We start from the raw sequence: 13,140 nt of genomic DNA, 5'->3' as shown, positions 1-13,140 counted from the left end.
AATTTTGTGGGGAATTTATAATGGATTTATAAATAGAATTGAGAATTTAAGAGATTCTAATGGATTTTAAGGAAGTTTAATTGATTAGTAGACATTTCATGTAAAAATTTTATTCGATCCCTCGAAAACTTAGGAGGAGATGTGAGATTTGTGAATGTTTAAATTGCACTACGAAATCACTCAATTTTCCTCAAATTCCTCAACTTTTTAATATTATTTAAAAGAAATTTCTAATAAATACATCTAAAATGTTATAAATTTCTTTGAAATCATAATTGAATACCCTCGGATTTATTAACTATCTTAAAATCCCGATTAAATACACATTTTAATTTCAAAGAATCATTTAAAATTATGATTGAATATCCATAAATTCATTAAAATAATTAAAATCCTTCAAATTCTCAATTGAATACAATCTCATAACATGTTTAGTAGAAAATTTATTAAAAATGAGTAATTTTTGTAAAGAAACATTTTCGTATATAAAAAAAGGATAAAAATGAATCAAAATCACAAAGAAACAAACAAACCAGACCACGACTGTTATGATCTCTCTTCAGCCAAGAAACAAAGAGAAATAAACTTTGTCTCCTCTCATACGAATCCAAGAGCCTTCCACTCCCATAAGGATTTAATGGGCGAAAGGGGTCGGAGCTTCACGGTGGATCCGAACGTCCCCAGATATGTCTGCCAGAACTGCCGCAACTCTCTCTGCGTCGTCGGCGCCGATTCCTACGCCGAAAAGTTCTTCCACGATTTCTCTCGCTCCGGTTCGTTTTCTTTAATCCTTGTATTAATTTTGCTTAATCCGTATTATGTGTGCATGTAATCGCCCAAATTTGTGTTCTGCGAATCGGATTATAGAATCCCAATTACTCTCTGGGGGCTTTCAATTGAAGTTTCACATGGGTGAGATTGCGAAATGGTTTTCATGGATGGGCAAATTTATAATTAAAATTTTAAAATGGGTAGGGGTTTGATTTAGTAAAGCTAAAGTTTTGTTCTTTTTGAACTTTTTGAATTTCAATTGCTGCTCGAAAACTTCAATTATGCTGGTTTAGGCGTTAAATTTTGCCATGGAGTGTTAATTTGTTGAGCAAATAGTTTGAGATAGATTTGGGACTTGTTGCTGGGTGCCCCTTGTTGTGAAGAGCTAAGTTGGAACTCTTTCTTTGTGGAACCTTTGCTAGAATGAGAGCCATGTTGGACTAATCGATCGAAATAAGCGTATATCTGACTAGAATCGCATAGTGCTGACTAAAATATAAGATTTCCTGAGTTGTATATTTTGTGCACATTTGAGTTTGTGATTTACATGGAGTTAAGGGTTTTTTTATGGCCCGGTGCAGTGATGTGTGCTGGAAATGGTTCGTTGTTTGTAATCAGTGAGTGTTTTGGTGATGAACACATGCAGGTATGCAGGGCTCTTCAATGCATGGGGCGACCAGTGTGTTATCATCAATGCGGATGGACAATTCTTTTGTTGTATTACCGCAGCAAAGAGCACAAGGAGTCCCTCCACGTCCCCGTGGTGGAGCAGTCAATACAGGCCATTCTGGAAACGCAATGGATGAGTCCTTTGTGGTTGTTAATAAATCTGAGTCCTCAGCGGATGGTGGTGGGGCTCATTTGCCGTCACCTGATGGAGGACCCAATGGTCCTTTGCAGCCTAACAATTCTGGCTTTCACTCTACTATATCTCTCCTGAAACGGGCATTTGAAATTGCGAGCACCCAAACACAGGTATGCATCAGAATGCAAAAGAAGTTGACGTTTTATGGTATGTTGGTGCTGGTTATTGTTTTTTAAGTAGGTTATGATCTATAGGCTTCTGCTAACATGTCCAGGTCGAGCAACCTTTATGCGTTGAATGCATGAGGGTATTGTCTGATAAACTTGACAAGGAGGTAGAAGATGTCAATAGGGACATTAAAGCATATGAAGCCTGTCTTAAACGCTTGGAGGGTGAGACAAGGGAAGTGCTTAGCGAGACTGATTTTCTCAAGGAAAAACTAAAGGTGCCTATTTCAAATATTGTCTAATGCAATAATATCTATGTGATCTGTCTATGGATAGTGAAAAAAAAGGTTGTTTTATTGCCATTATGCCTTCATTCCGAGCAATGTCGCAAATGTCAACCCCAAATGTCACACATCAATTGCCTACCTCCGTTTAGGTGGCACTTTTGGAGATTGCGTGGCCAGTAGGATGCACTGCATTAATATAAATACATTTGAGCTCTCATCCTACATTCAAGTGTTATGTTCTTTTTCTTTGTTTTGTTGGTCATAACTGAACCTCTTATCCTTATTGATTACCCCTTTTTGTGGGAAGTATTCCATGAATCGCTCTGATTACCCCTTATTGATTACCCCCAAACAACTTTGAGTGGAGTCGCTCGAAAAGAAGTTTCTATGGCCCCCTTGCTCATTTAACACTGCATCCGGGTGCCGATGGAGATACAGCGACCCTTGCTCATTTATCACTGTGCTCGGGCCACACAGCGCGCCACTTACGGGTGACGCCCTAGCTTTAGCGCGATTTTGTTCTGGATTCATTTTCATAAGGATTCGACGTGATCATGGAGTGCCGGTTGTCGACTACCTGACGCCCTCCCCCTCCTCCTTTATCCGGGCTTGGGACCGGCAATGTAAGATACATAGGCGGAGTTATGGTGAGGAGAAGGATAAATATTATGTGCCTACAAGAAACTAAGTGGGTTGGTAGTAAGGCAAAGGATCTAGAAAACTCAGGGTTTAAACTTTGGTATTCGGGCACAAATAGAACGAGAAACGGTGTTGGCATCATCGTGGACAAGACATTGACACAAGATGTTGTAGATGTCAAGAGGGTAGGAGATAGAATCATGGCAATCAAGATTGTAATAGGACAAGAACTTATCAATGTGATTAGTGCGTACGCACCTCAAGTAGGGTTGGATGCGAGTTCGAAGGAGAAATTTTGGGAAGACCTTGGAGACTTGGTGCAAGGAATTGCTCAGACGGAGAAGTTATTTATAGGAGGAGATTTAAATGGACACGTGGGCAGGGAGACATGCAACTATGGAGGTTTCCATGGTGGCCATGGTTTTGGGGAGAGAAACGAGGATGGGGAAGCTATCTTGGATTTTGCAATGGCATACGATCTCTTCTTAGCCAACACCTTCTTTAAGAAGAGAGAAGAACATGTGATCACCTACAAGAGTGGGTCGTCAAAAACACAAATAGATTTTCTCCTAATGAGGAAAGGGGATCGTATAACTTGTAAGGATTGCAAAGTTATACCAGGAGAGAGCGTGGCTAATCAACATCGCTTGTTGGTGATGGATGTACATATCAAAAGAGTGAGACAAAAGAACAAGACTTGGAAGTGCCCAAGGACTAGATGGTGGAATCTAAAAGAAGAAAAACAAGCCATTTTCAAAGAGAAAGTAATCACCCAGTGTGTGGGATAGAGAGAGGGAAGCTAGCCAAATGTGGGATTCCATGGCTAGTTGTATTCGAAAAGTAGCAAAAGAGGTATTAGGAGAGTCCAAAGGTTTTGCCCCACACCAAAAGGAATCTTGGTGGTGGAATGAGGAGGTACAAACAAAGGTGAAGGCTAAGAAGGAATGTTGTAAAGCCTTATACAAGGATAGGACCGATGAAAATGGTGAAAGGTATAGAAAAGCGAAGCAAGAAGCGAAGAAAGCTGTGAGAGAAGCTAAGTTAGCGGCTTATGACGATATGTATAAGCGACTAGATACCAAAGAAGGAGAGTTGGATATCTATAAATTAGCTAGAGCAAGGGAAAAGAAGACAAAGGACCTAAACCAAGTGAGGTGCATCAAGGATGAGGATGGAAAGGTTCTTGCTACAGAGAACGCGGTTAAAGACAGATGGAAAGGTTATTTTCATAATCTTTTCAATGAAGGACATGAAAGGAGTGCTTCTTTAGGGGAGTTGAGTAACTCAGAAGAGTGTAGAAACTACTCTTTTTATCGTAGAATCCGGAAGGAAGAAGTGGTTGTAGCTTTGAAGAAGATGAAGCATAGAAAAGCAGTAGGCCCAGACGATATACCAATCGAAGTGTGGAAAGTTTTGGGAGAGACAGGTATAACATGGCTCACTGACCTTTTCAATAGGATTTTGAAAACGAAGAAGATGCCAAATGAGTGGCGAACGAGCACTTTGGTGCCTATCTACAAGAATAAGGGCGACGTACAAAATTGCATGAACTATAGGGGTATTAAGCTAATGAGTCATACAATGAAGCTCTGGGAGAGAGTCATTGAGCATAGATTGAGGCAAGAGACACGGGTTTCGGACAACCAATTCGGGTTCATGCCAGGGCGCTCAACCATGGAGGCAATCTATCTCTTACGAAGATTGATGGAAAGATATAGAGATGGGAAAAAGGATTTACACATGGTCTTTATAGATTTGGAAAAAGCGTATGATAGGGTCCCAAGAGACATTCTTTGGAGGATTTTAGAGAAGAAAGGAGTACGAGTAGCATATATCCAAGCTATAAAGGATATGTATGAAGGAGCAAAGACTGCCGTAAGAACTCATGAAGGACAAACCGAAAGCTTTCCCATAACTGTAGGATTACATCAAGGCTCATCCTTAAGCCCTTACCTTTTTGCGTTGGTAATGGATGAGTTAACAGGACATATTCAAGATGATATTCCTTGGTGTATGCTTTTCGCAGACGATATAGTGTTGATAGATGAAACTCAGGAAGGGGTAAATGCAAAGCTTAACCTTTGGAGAGAAGTGCTGGAATCTAAAGGTCTTCGCCTAAGCCGATCAAAGACAGAATATATGGAGTGCAAGTTCAGTGCAAATGGAGGCCAAAACGAGTTAGGGATGAGGATCGGAGATCAAGAAATACCAAAGAGCGACCGTTTTCGTTACCTATGATCTATCTTGCAAAAGAACGGAGAATTAGATGGAGATCTCAACCATAGAATACAAGCTGGATGGATGAAGTGGAAGAGTGCATCCGGCGTGTTGTGTGACCACCGTATGCCACTGAAGCTCAAGGGAAAATTTTATAGGACGGTAATAAGGCCAGCGATGCTGTATGGCACAGAATGTTGGGCGGTGAAGCATCAACACATACACAAAATGGGTGTAGCGGAGATGAGGATGCTTCGTTGGATGTGTGGGCACACGAGAAAGGATAAGATTAAGAATGAGGATATCCGGGGTAAAGTAGGAGTAGCCGAAATTGAAGGCAAGATGAGAGAAAATCGGTTACGGTGGTTTGGACATGTGCAACGAAGGCCTACTGACGCTCCGATTAGAAGATGCGACTATGGGACAGAGGTTCAGGGCCGAAGGGGTAGAGGAAGACCTAGGAAAACTTTGGAAGAGACTCTAAGAAAAGACTTAGAGTACTTGGATCTAACGAAGGACATGACACAGGACCGAGCACAATGGCGTTTTAAGATTCATATAGCCGATCCCACTCAGTGACTTGGATTTTCCAAGTCTCCAACCGAGAAGTTTTCCTCACTCGGGAAATTAAGGGAACACTACCCCAACCTACATGCTCCACTCAGAAAGCTTCAACATACAAGCTTCAACAAAAGAAAATTCAAAGAACTTAGCGAAGAAGGTTTTGGTGTAATTTAACACAATACATTGAAATGAAGGAAAACTTATTTATTGATATCCTCGATAAACTACAAATATGTACATATACATGAGTAATAAACAAACAAGAGGGAGCCTTCACAAGGGTTGCTTAGGAGAAGTCTCAGCAGTCGGTAGAGCCCCAGAAAGAAAAGGCACCGGAGGGGGATCTTTCGGAGCCTCAGTACTGGACAGAACCCTAGAAGGAGGAGGCATCAGAGGTTGATCATTTGGAGCTTCATTACGCGGTACAGCCCCAGAAGACGAAGGCAATAAATGCCTTTGGAACAAACTCACAAATCTCTGATGATCAAGTAAAACCTGACCATCAGTTTCCTTCATTTGGTCAAGCTTCCTCTTCATGTTTGTAGCATAGTCATGTGCGAGCCGGTGCAACTGTTTATTCTCATGCTTGAGCCCTCTAATCTCCTGTTTGAGACTCATCACCTCAGCCGCCAATGATTCAACTTGGCGGGTTCGAGCAAATAGGCGTTGGGCCATATTAGACACAGAACCTGCACACTGAACACTGAGAGCCAGCGAATCCTTAACAACTAACTCATCAGACCGTTTGGAAAGTAGTCTGTTATCTTTGGGCGTGAGAAGGTTCCTGGCCACCACCGCAGCAGTCATATCATTCTTCATCACGGAATCCCCAACGGTAAGAGGACCAGTAGGGGAGACGAAGGATGGGCGCCATATGTTGTCTGGAGAAGGCGGGGCTGCCTCTTCAACAAGGTTCAAGTCAAAACGACGGTCGGAGGGGCCAGACATTTTCAAAGGTGTTGAAGAGAGAAGAGGTTGGACAAATCAAGATCTTAGAAGGGCAAGAATGGAGCTTCTACTGGTGGAGATTCAAGTGTGCTTCGGAACTTAATGCCAGCCCCTATAAAAATCTGCACTCGACGGAGCTTCAGAAATCGAAGAGGCACCTGCTCAGAAATCGAAGAGGCGTTTGCTTTCTCAAAAGCTGGGCTGCTTAGAGACCACGAAGGTTGATCTCAGAAATCGAAGAGGCGTTTGCTTTCTCAAAAGTTAGGTTGCTCAAAGACCACGAAGGTCAATCTCAGAAATCGAAGAGGCGCTCGCTTTCTCAAAAGCTGGGCTCCTCAGAGACCACGAGGGCCGATCTCAGAAATCGAAGAGGCACCTACTTTTCCAGCCTTGTCAGCACCTGTCACACGCACACTCAGCTTTGCGGAAATTATGGGCATTCTGTCGAAGACTTCTGAGGAAGTAGAAAACACATGAATCTTACTGTTCAATCACCCACTTCCCACACGCAACAATAGCTCATGGGTATCACAGATAACTTTGCCAAAGTTCTCTGCCAAAATTGAGCACGTAAAGCTTGCAGCTCCCACTACATCGCTCTGACCAAGAAAGGTAAAAGAATAGCAAAGAAACAGCACTAACAAAGTTTAGACCCATAAATTTTGAAGGTCTAGCTACCATATTATTACCCACAAGGGTAAAGGAACAGTACCACTGCTGGATAATTGGAAAGTCCCTGTGTGTCAACCTCTGTGCTTCGTGGCAAGGTAGACTAGCAAACATGCCCAACCTTTACTCACACTCGAGAAAACACTACCAATAAGATTGCTTGCTCCAAAATCGAAGAGGCACCGTCCTCCGAATCTCGAGAGCTAGACTCCCAACATGACTACTTTCTCAAAAATCGAAGAGAGGGTAAAGGAACAGTACCATTGCTGGATAATTGGAAAATCTCTGTGTGTCAACCTCTGTGCTTCGTGGCAAGGTAGACTAGCAAACATGCCCAACCTTTACTCACATTCGAGAAAACACTCCCAACAAGATTGCTTGCTCCAAAATCGAAGAGGCACCGCCCTCCGAATCTCGAGAGCCAGACTCCCAACATGATTACTTTCTCAAAAATCGAAGTGACACTGCTCCCCGAATCTCGAGAGCCAGACCCCCAGCATGATTGCTTTCTTAAAAATCGAAGATGCATCGTTCTCCGAATCAATCGAAGAGACGCTCGCTTTCTCAAAAGCTGGGCTGTTTAGAGACCACGAGGGCCGATCTCAGAAATCGAAGAGGCACCTACTTTTCTAGCCTTGTCAGCACCTGTCACACGCACACTCAGCTTTGCGGAAATTATGGGCATTCTGTCGAAGACTTCTCGAGAGCCAGATACCACAGACCACTTTTTCAAAGTGCTCTGACAGTGTTAAAACATGTGAAGCTGGCAGCTCCCACTACTGTGCTATGACCAAGCAGGGTAAAGGAATAGCATTACTACTTGTTAGGGAGACTCCTATATATGTCGACCTTCATCCCCAACGGACAGGCAGACCTGCAAAAATGCTCAACCCTTCCTCATATCTGAGAGGGCACTCCCCACGAAGCCTTTCGAAATATTCAGCTTTCTTTCCCCCCGATAATACCTCTGCAAACAAGCTATACTAGAGCAAGAATATCTCATATCATCAGGGTTAAAAGCAAGAGTATCCCATATCATGCTTTTTCCCTGTCTTTTCCTTTGGCCTTGTTTTTACCTGCAAGACAAGGAGAAAGAGAGCAATCAGTCAGCACTTGGCATCAAGCTTCCAGCCAGGAACTGACTGCCTGGAACCCCTTACCTGATTACTTACCTGGCATTGCTCTCGAGTACTCATCTTCAACATCTTATGTTTCCAGGGAAGATACCGCATCTGCTTGAGGAACAGATAGGGCAAGTGCGAAGGATACAAGGAAGCATGTGGAGACAAGCGTAACAGCACACGTGCCGATACATCCATTACTCTGTCAAAAGCAAAAGTATCCCATATCAGCAGGGTCGAACGTACTCTAGATTTGATGGACTTGTTTTGACCCTCAAATTCTTCAGTCGGCTCTGGAGGAAACCAGAAAACCCTCCAGCTCAGTTCAAGAATAAGCCTGTGGAAAGTTACTTCTTCAAAAGCAAAAGTATCCCATATCATCTCTTCTCATTTTTCTTATCTTTATCCTTCATGCTGCTGCAAGATGGGGAGAAGGTGAACAATCAGCCGGAGCTCTGATTGCTTACCTTGTCTGTCACCTCTTTCAGCAGATCCCCTAGCTCGGCGACTTAGGGGACTCCTACTACATGGTTTGTATTGCGCTTGACCAAGCCTGAAACTACAAGTAAGCTTCAAGTGAAATTGATACATTACCTTGTGCATCTCCACCAGTTAAAGATACCACCCCTGGATGGAGGAAGAGTACTTCCAGAGAAGATGCCACATCTACCTATGAGACAGATAAGGCAAGTCAAGACGATACCACACTCCGATACTTAGAAGTTTCGTGATTACGAGATCATTCTCTCACAATATTTCCTAATGTCATTTGTACTAAATCATTCACTTGTACTCACTAAAGGAGAGCTTGAACCTATGTATTTGTGTAAACTCTTCACAATTAATGAGAACTCTTCTATTCCGTGGACGTAGCCAATCTGGGTGAACCACGTACATCTTGTGTTTGCTTTCCTATCTCTATTCATTTATATACTTATCCACACTAATGACCGGAGCAATCTAGCGAAGATCACAAAAAGCGACCGTTTTTGCTGCCTAGGATCTATCTTGCAAGAGAACGGAGAATTAGATGGAGATCTCAACCATAGAATACGAGCTGGATGGATGAAGTGTAAGAGTGCATCCGGCGTGTTATGTGACCGTCGTAGGCCACTGAAGCTCAAGGGAAAATTTCATAGGACGACAATAAGGCCAATGATGTTGTATGGCACAGAATGTTGGACGGTGAAGCATCAACACGTACACAAAATGGGTGTAGCGGAGATGAGGATGCTTCGTGGGATGTGTGGGCACACGAGAAAGGATAAGATTGGGCATGAGGATATCCGAGGTAAAGTAGGAGTAGCCGAAATTGAAGGAAAGATGAGAGAAAATCGGTTTCGGTGATTTGGACATGGGCAAAGAAGGCCGACTGACGCTCCGGTTCGAAGATGTGACTACGGGACAGAGGTTCAGGGCCGAAGGGGTAGAGGAAGACCTAGGAAAACTTTGGAAGAGACTCTAAGAAAAGACTTAGAGTACTTGGATCTAACGGAGGACATGACACAAAACCGAGCGCAATGGCGTTCTAGGATTCATATAGCCGACCCCACTTAGTGGGAAAAGGCTTTGTTGTTGTTGTTGGATGAGTGGGGAAAGGTGGTTATATCTTGCTGATAGGATATTTACTTTGCTGTTTAGAGTATGCAGTTTGATCAAAAAATGGCACAAATATATAGGACTAGCCTTTAAGCTGGAACAATCTTAGGCTTGCAATGGTTTATACTAATTGGAACTTTACATATTTGTGAAGGTTTTTATTTATTTATGTTTAATTTAAGGCCAGGATATTAGCTTGCCTACAATCCTGCAGCAATTGACCGATATCAAAACTTTCTTTTTTTATTAAAAAAAAAAAAAAAAAAAAAAAAAAAACCTTCAAAAATATGTTTGGTTTCATATCAGCTTATTTTGTATCATAATTGTCCAAAGTGAAGTCTAATGCTCACTGATCATCTTTTTATGCTATTTAAGATTGAGGAAGAAGAGAGAAAACTTGAAGCGGCAATTGAAGAGATGGAGAAACAGAATGCAGAAGTAAATAATGAACTGAAGGAACTTGAGTTAAAATCTAGCAGATTTAAGGAGTTGGAGGAGCGGTAAATTTCTTATCCTCATGCTGTTTGTTGATTTTGTTGGTATACTTCCTGATAAAATATCAAGTGTGCATCAGTGCGTATCAGATTTTATCTATTATACTCACCTTCTATATGTAAACCTGGGAAATGCTGATTGCTTATTCTTAACATGTGTCAGGTACTGGCACGAGTTCAATAATTTTCAGTTTCAATTAATTTCAAATCAGGTGTGCGACTTCTTCTCAATTACTTCCTCTGCTTCTCCAGCTTTTGCATTACAAACTTTTAGGAAGTACATTTGCTCTGTATTTCTGACTTTGTGTCGATATGTCTGGCTGTTGTTTGTCTTCAACTCTTCGTAATGTAGCTTATGTTAATTCTATATAGGTTCATCGCCATTAGTTTTTGTCTTACTTATAAAAGAAAAGAGTTGCATACATAGTGCACATGTATTCTGCTTGATATCTAACTTGTGAATAGATATGTTCGTAGAAGTAAAACAATCATGCTCTGGAATCATTTAAATTTAATGTGGTGAACCCCTAATCGGATATATCATTTATGAGTCATCTTTTTCCCCACTTTATATGGATTGATGATACCTCTTTTCATAATTTTCTTGGGATAAAGTGTAAGCAAGTTGGAAGAAAACATTGTTCCCTTGGTGCCCTGTGGATATATTGTCGTTTGTGTCTATGAAATTTATTTTTGGTTAACAGGAAGAAAGAGATGCAATTTTGGCCAAGATAGAAGTTTCACAAGCACACTTGGAGTTGTTGAAACGAACTAATGTGCTCAATGATGCCTTTCCTATTTGGCATGATGGAGAATTTGGTACCATTAACAATTTTCGACTTGGACGACTTCCTAAAATTCCGGTTAGAAAGCCAAACATGCATTTCCTTCTCTTTTGAGTTTGTCTTAGGACCAGTTAATTGAATTTTCACTTCCACCCTTGAGACAGAAAATAGGCTCTGATATTGATGTTTACCATGTTGTGAAAACATCTAGGTTGAGTGGGATGAGATAAATGCTGCATGGGGTCAAGCCTGCCTTCTTCTCCATACAATGTGTCAGTATTTCCGGCCAAAGTTTCAGTATCGAATAAAAATACTTCCTATGGGCAGCTACCCTCGGATTATGGACAACAATAACAATACTTATGAGCTGTAAGTATAGACTGTGCCTATAAATTTTTTCACTATTTTATTGTCTTCTTATTTTAAGGAACTGTTATTAGCACTCCAAAAAGTGATCCTGCATTCCAAACAGATAAAAATACAAGGGATAAAAGTGCTCCGAGGTTGATGACTTTTTTGGAACGCTGCCTTATTTTAATTTCATCTAATCTCAGTATTGTAATAAACAAACTTATTAGATCCCCCTGGTATAGCAGTATATGGTGCATGAAGTAGAGATTTCAATGTACTATTTAATTGGAATCACCCAAATGTCGAGTCGCTTGGTTAGGTGATCATAAATGCATAGCCAATGTTTGTATCTGTTTCTAATGTAGAAATGTAGATGTCTAGTCGGGGGAAGAATCTCTGTAAGTACATATGTACTGAAATTTAGACTATCAAGATACGCTCTCCATTTTGTTGGATGTTTTGTTTAACTTGAGTATTTATTAGGTTTGGTCCGGTGAACTTGTTCTGGAGCACTCGATATGACAAAGCAATGACATTGTTCTTGACATGCCTCAAGGACTTTGCTGAATTTGCGAATTCCAAGGACCAAGAAAACAACATACCACCTGAAAAACGCTTTAAATTGCCCTACAAGTAAGTTATGCAATATGTATCGGTAATATGTTATATCATGTACAAGCTTTTTTCGTCTCTCCTTCATATTTCATTTTTCATAAATGATGCAATTTTTGCATCTATGACCATAACTTTTATCTTGTTTACCCCTTCAACCATTTTAAAGCATATGACGTATACAACACTGGCATAAGTTGTAAATGGTCTGACGAGTTTTTCATCTGCATTGTTATCCACATACTTATTACTGTGTATAATTATTCTTTTCTATTAGGAAAGAGGATAGACTTCGGTCGTGATTCCATTATCCGTCTTGGACTTATTGATGTGCAGGATTGAGAATGACAAAGTGGAAACCTATTCGATCACTCAAAGCTTCAATAAGCAGGAGAATTGGACCAAAGCTCTCAAGTACACCCTCTGCAATTTGAAATGGGCTCTGTATTGGTTTGTTGGGAACACAAACTTCCAGCCCCTTTCCGCAGTAGTGTCGTCTTCACATGCTGAAGTCTCAGGTGTAGGCTCTTTGTACTCGAGACGCAGTACCGACTCCAAGTCTGAGTTCCAAAACTCATCGCTTCCATGACATAGATATCGAATACGCATCATACACCGACATGTATATAGGAACACCATAGTTTAGTCTTGTGCAGTTAAAAGCATAATTTTTAGTGTATTGTGATACTCTACTGAAGTATTCATAGTACTAGAGCAAAGGATTGATGTTTTATTTTCTGCAATACTTGTTGAATTTCAGATTCTTAAAAAAGAAAAAAAAGCTTACGAAACTTATTTTAATAAACGGATACCCATAGCCGTATCCACCAAATTTATATGAGCGAATGACCGTGACTATTTTGCCCATCTTTTAAAATCATTAAGACAGGGACACAGGAGTTGGATAAACGTATCATTTTGTCTCAACAAGCATATGGAATGCATGGCATCAATTTGCGAACACACGAGAAGGGACGTTTCCTCAATTTTTGCTGATTCCTTGCATGGCTATTTAACATGACTAGTCTTTGCATAACTAGAGTAATATGTTCTCCTAAATTGCATCGAAGTTTGGATTTGAATATCTCACACATAGTGTAACCAAGCTGGC

The 13,140-nt window shown here is 41.0% G+C and overlaps 1 protein-coding gene across 1 annotated transcript; it reads left to right on the top strand.

Moving 5' to 3' along the window:
• The first annotated feature begins 514 nt into the window (after positions 1-514).
• On the top strand, positions 515-12,875 carry LOC103439331 (beclin-1-like protein). Its single transcript, XM_017333498.3, has 9 exons — positions 515-773; positions 1,418-1,746; positions 1,851-2,021; positions 10,163-10,287; positions 10,445-10,493; positions 10,986-11,144; positions 11,278-11,435; positions 11,901-12,050; positions 12,366-12,875. The coding sequence occupies exons 1-9, from the start codon at positions 638-640 to the stop codon at positions 12,616-12,618; spliced, it is 1,530 nt and encodes a 509-aa protein (XP_017188987.2). The 5' UTR covers positions 515-637; the 3' UTR covers positions 12,619-12,875.
• Positions 12,876-13,140: the final 265 nt, after the last annotated feature.

Source organism: Malus domestica, chromosome 07 (genome assembly GCF_042453785.1).
Source record: "Malus domestica chromosome 07, GDT2T_hap1".
Lineage (NCBI taxonomy): Eukaryota > Viridiplantae > Streptophyta > Magnoliopsida > Rosales > Rosaceae > Malus > Malus domestica.
Note: the sequence above shows the minus strand (reverse complement) of the source record. Positions and strands in the feature narration are given on the sequence as shown.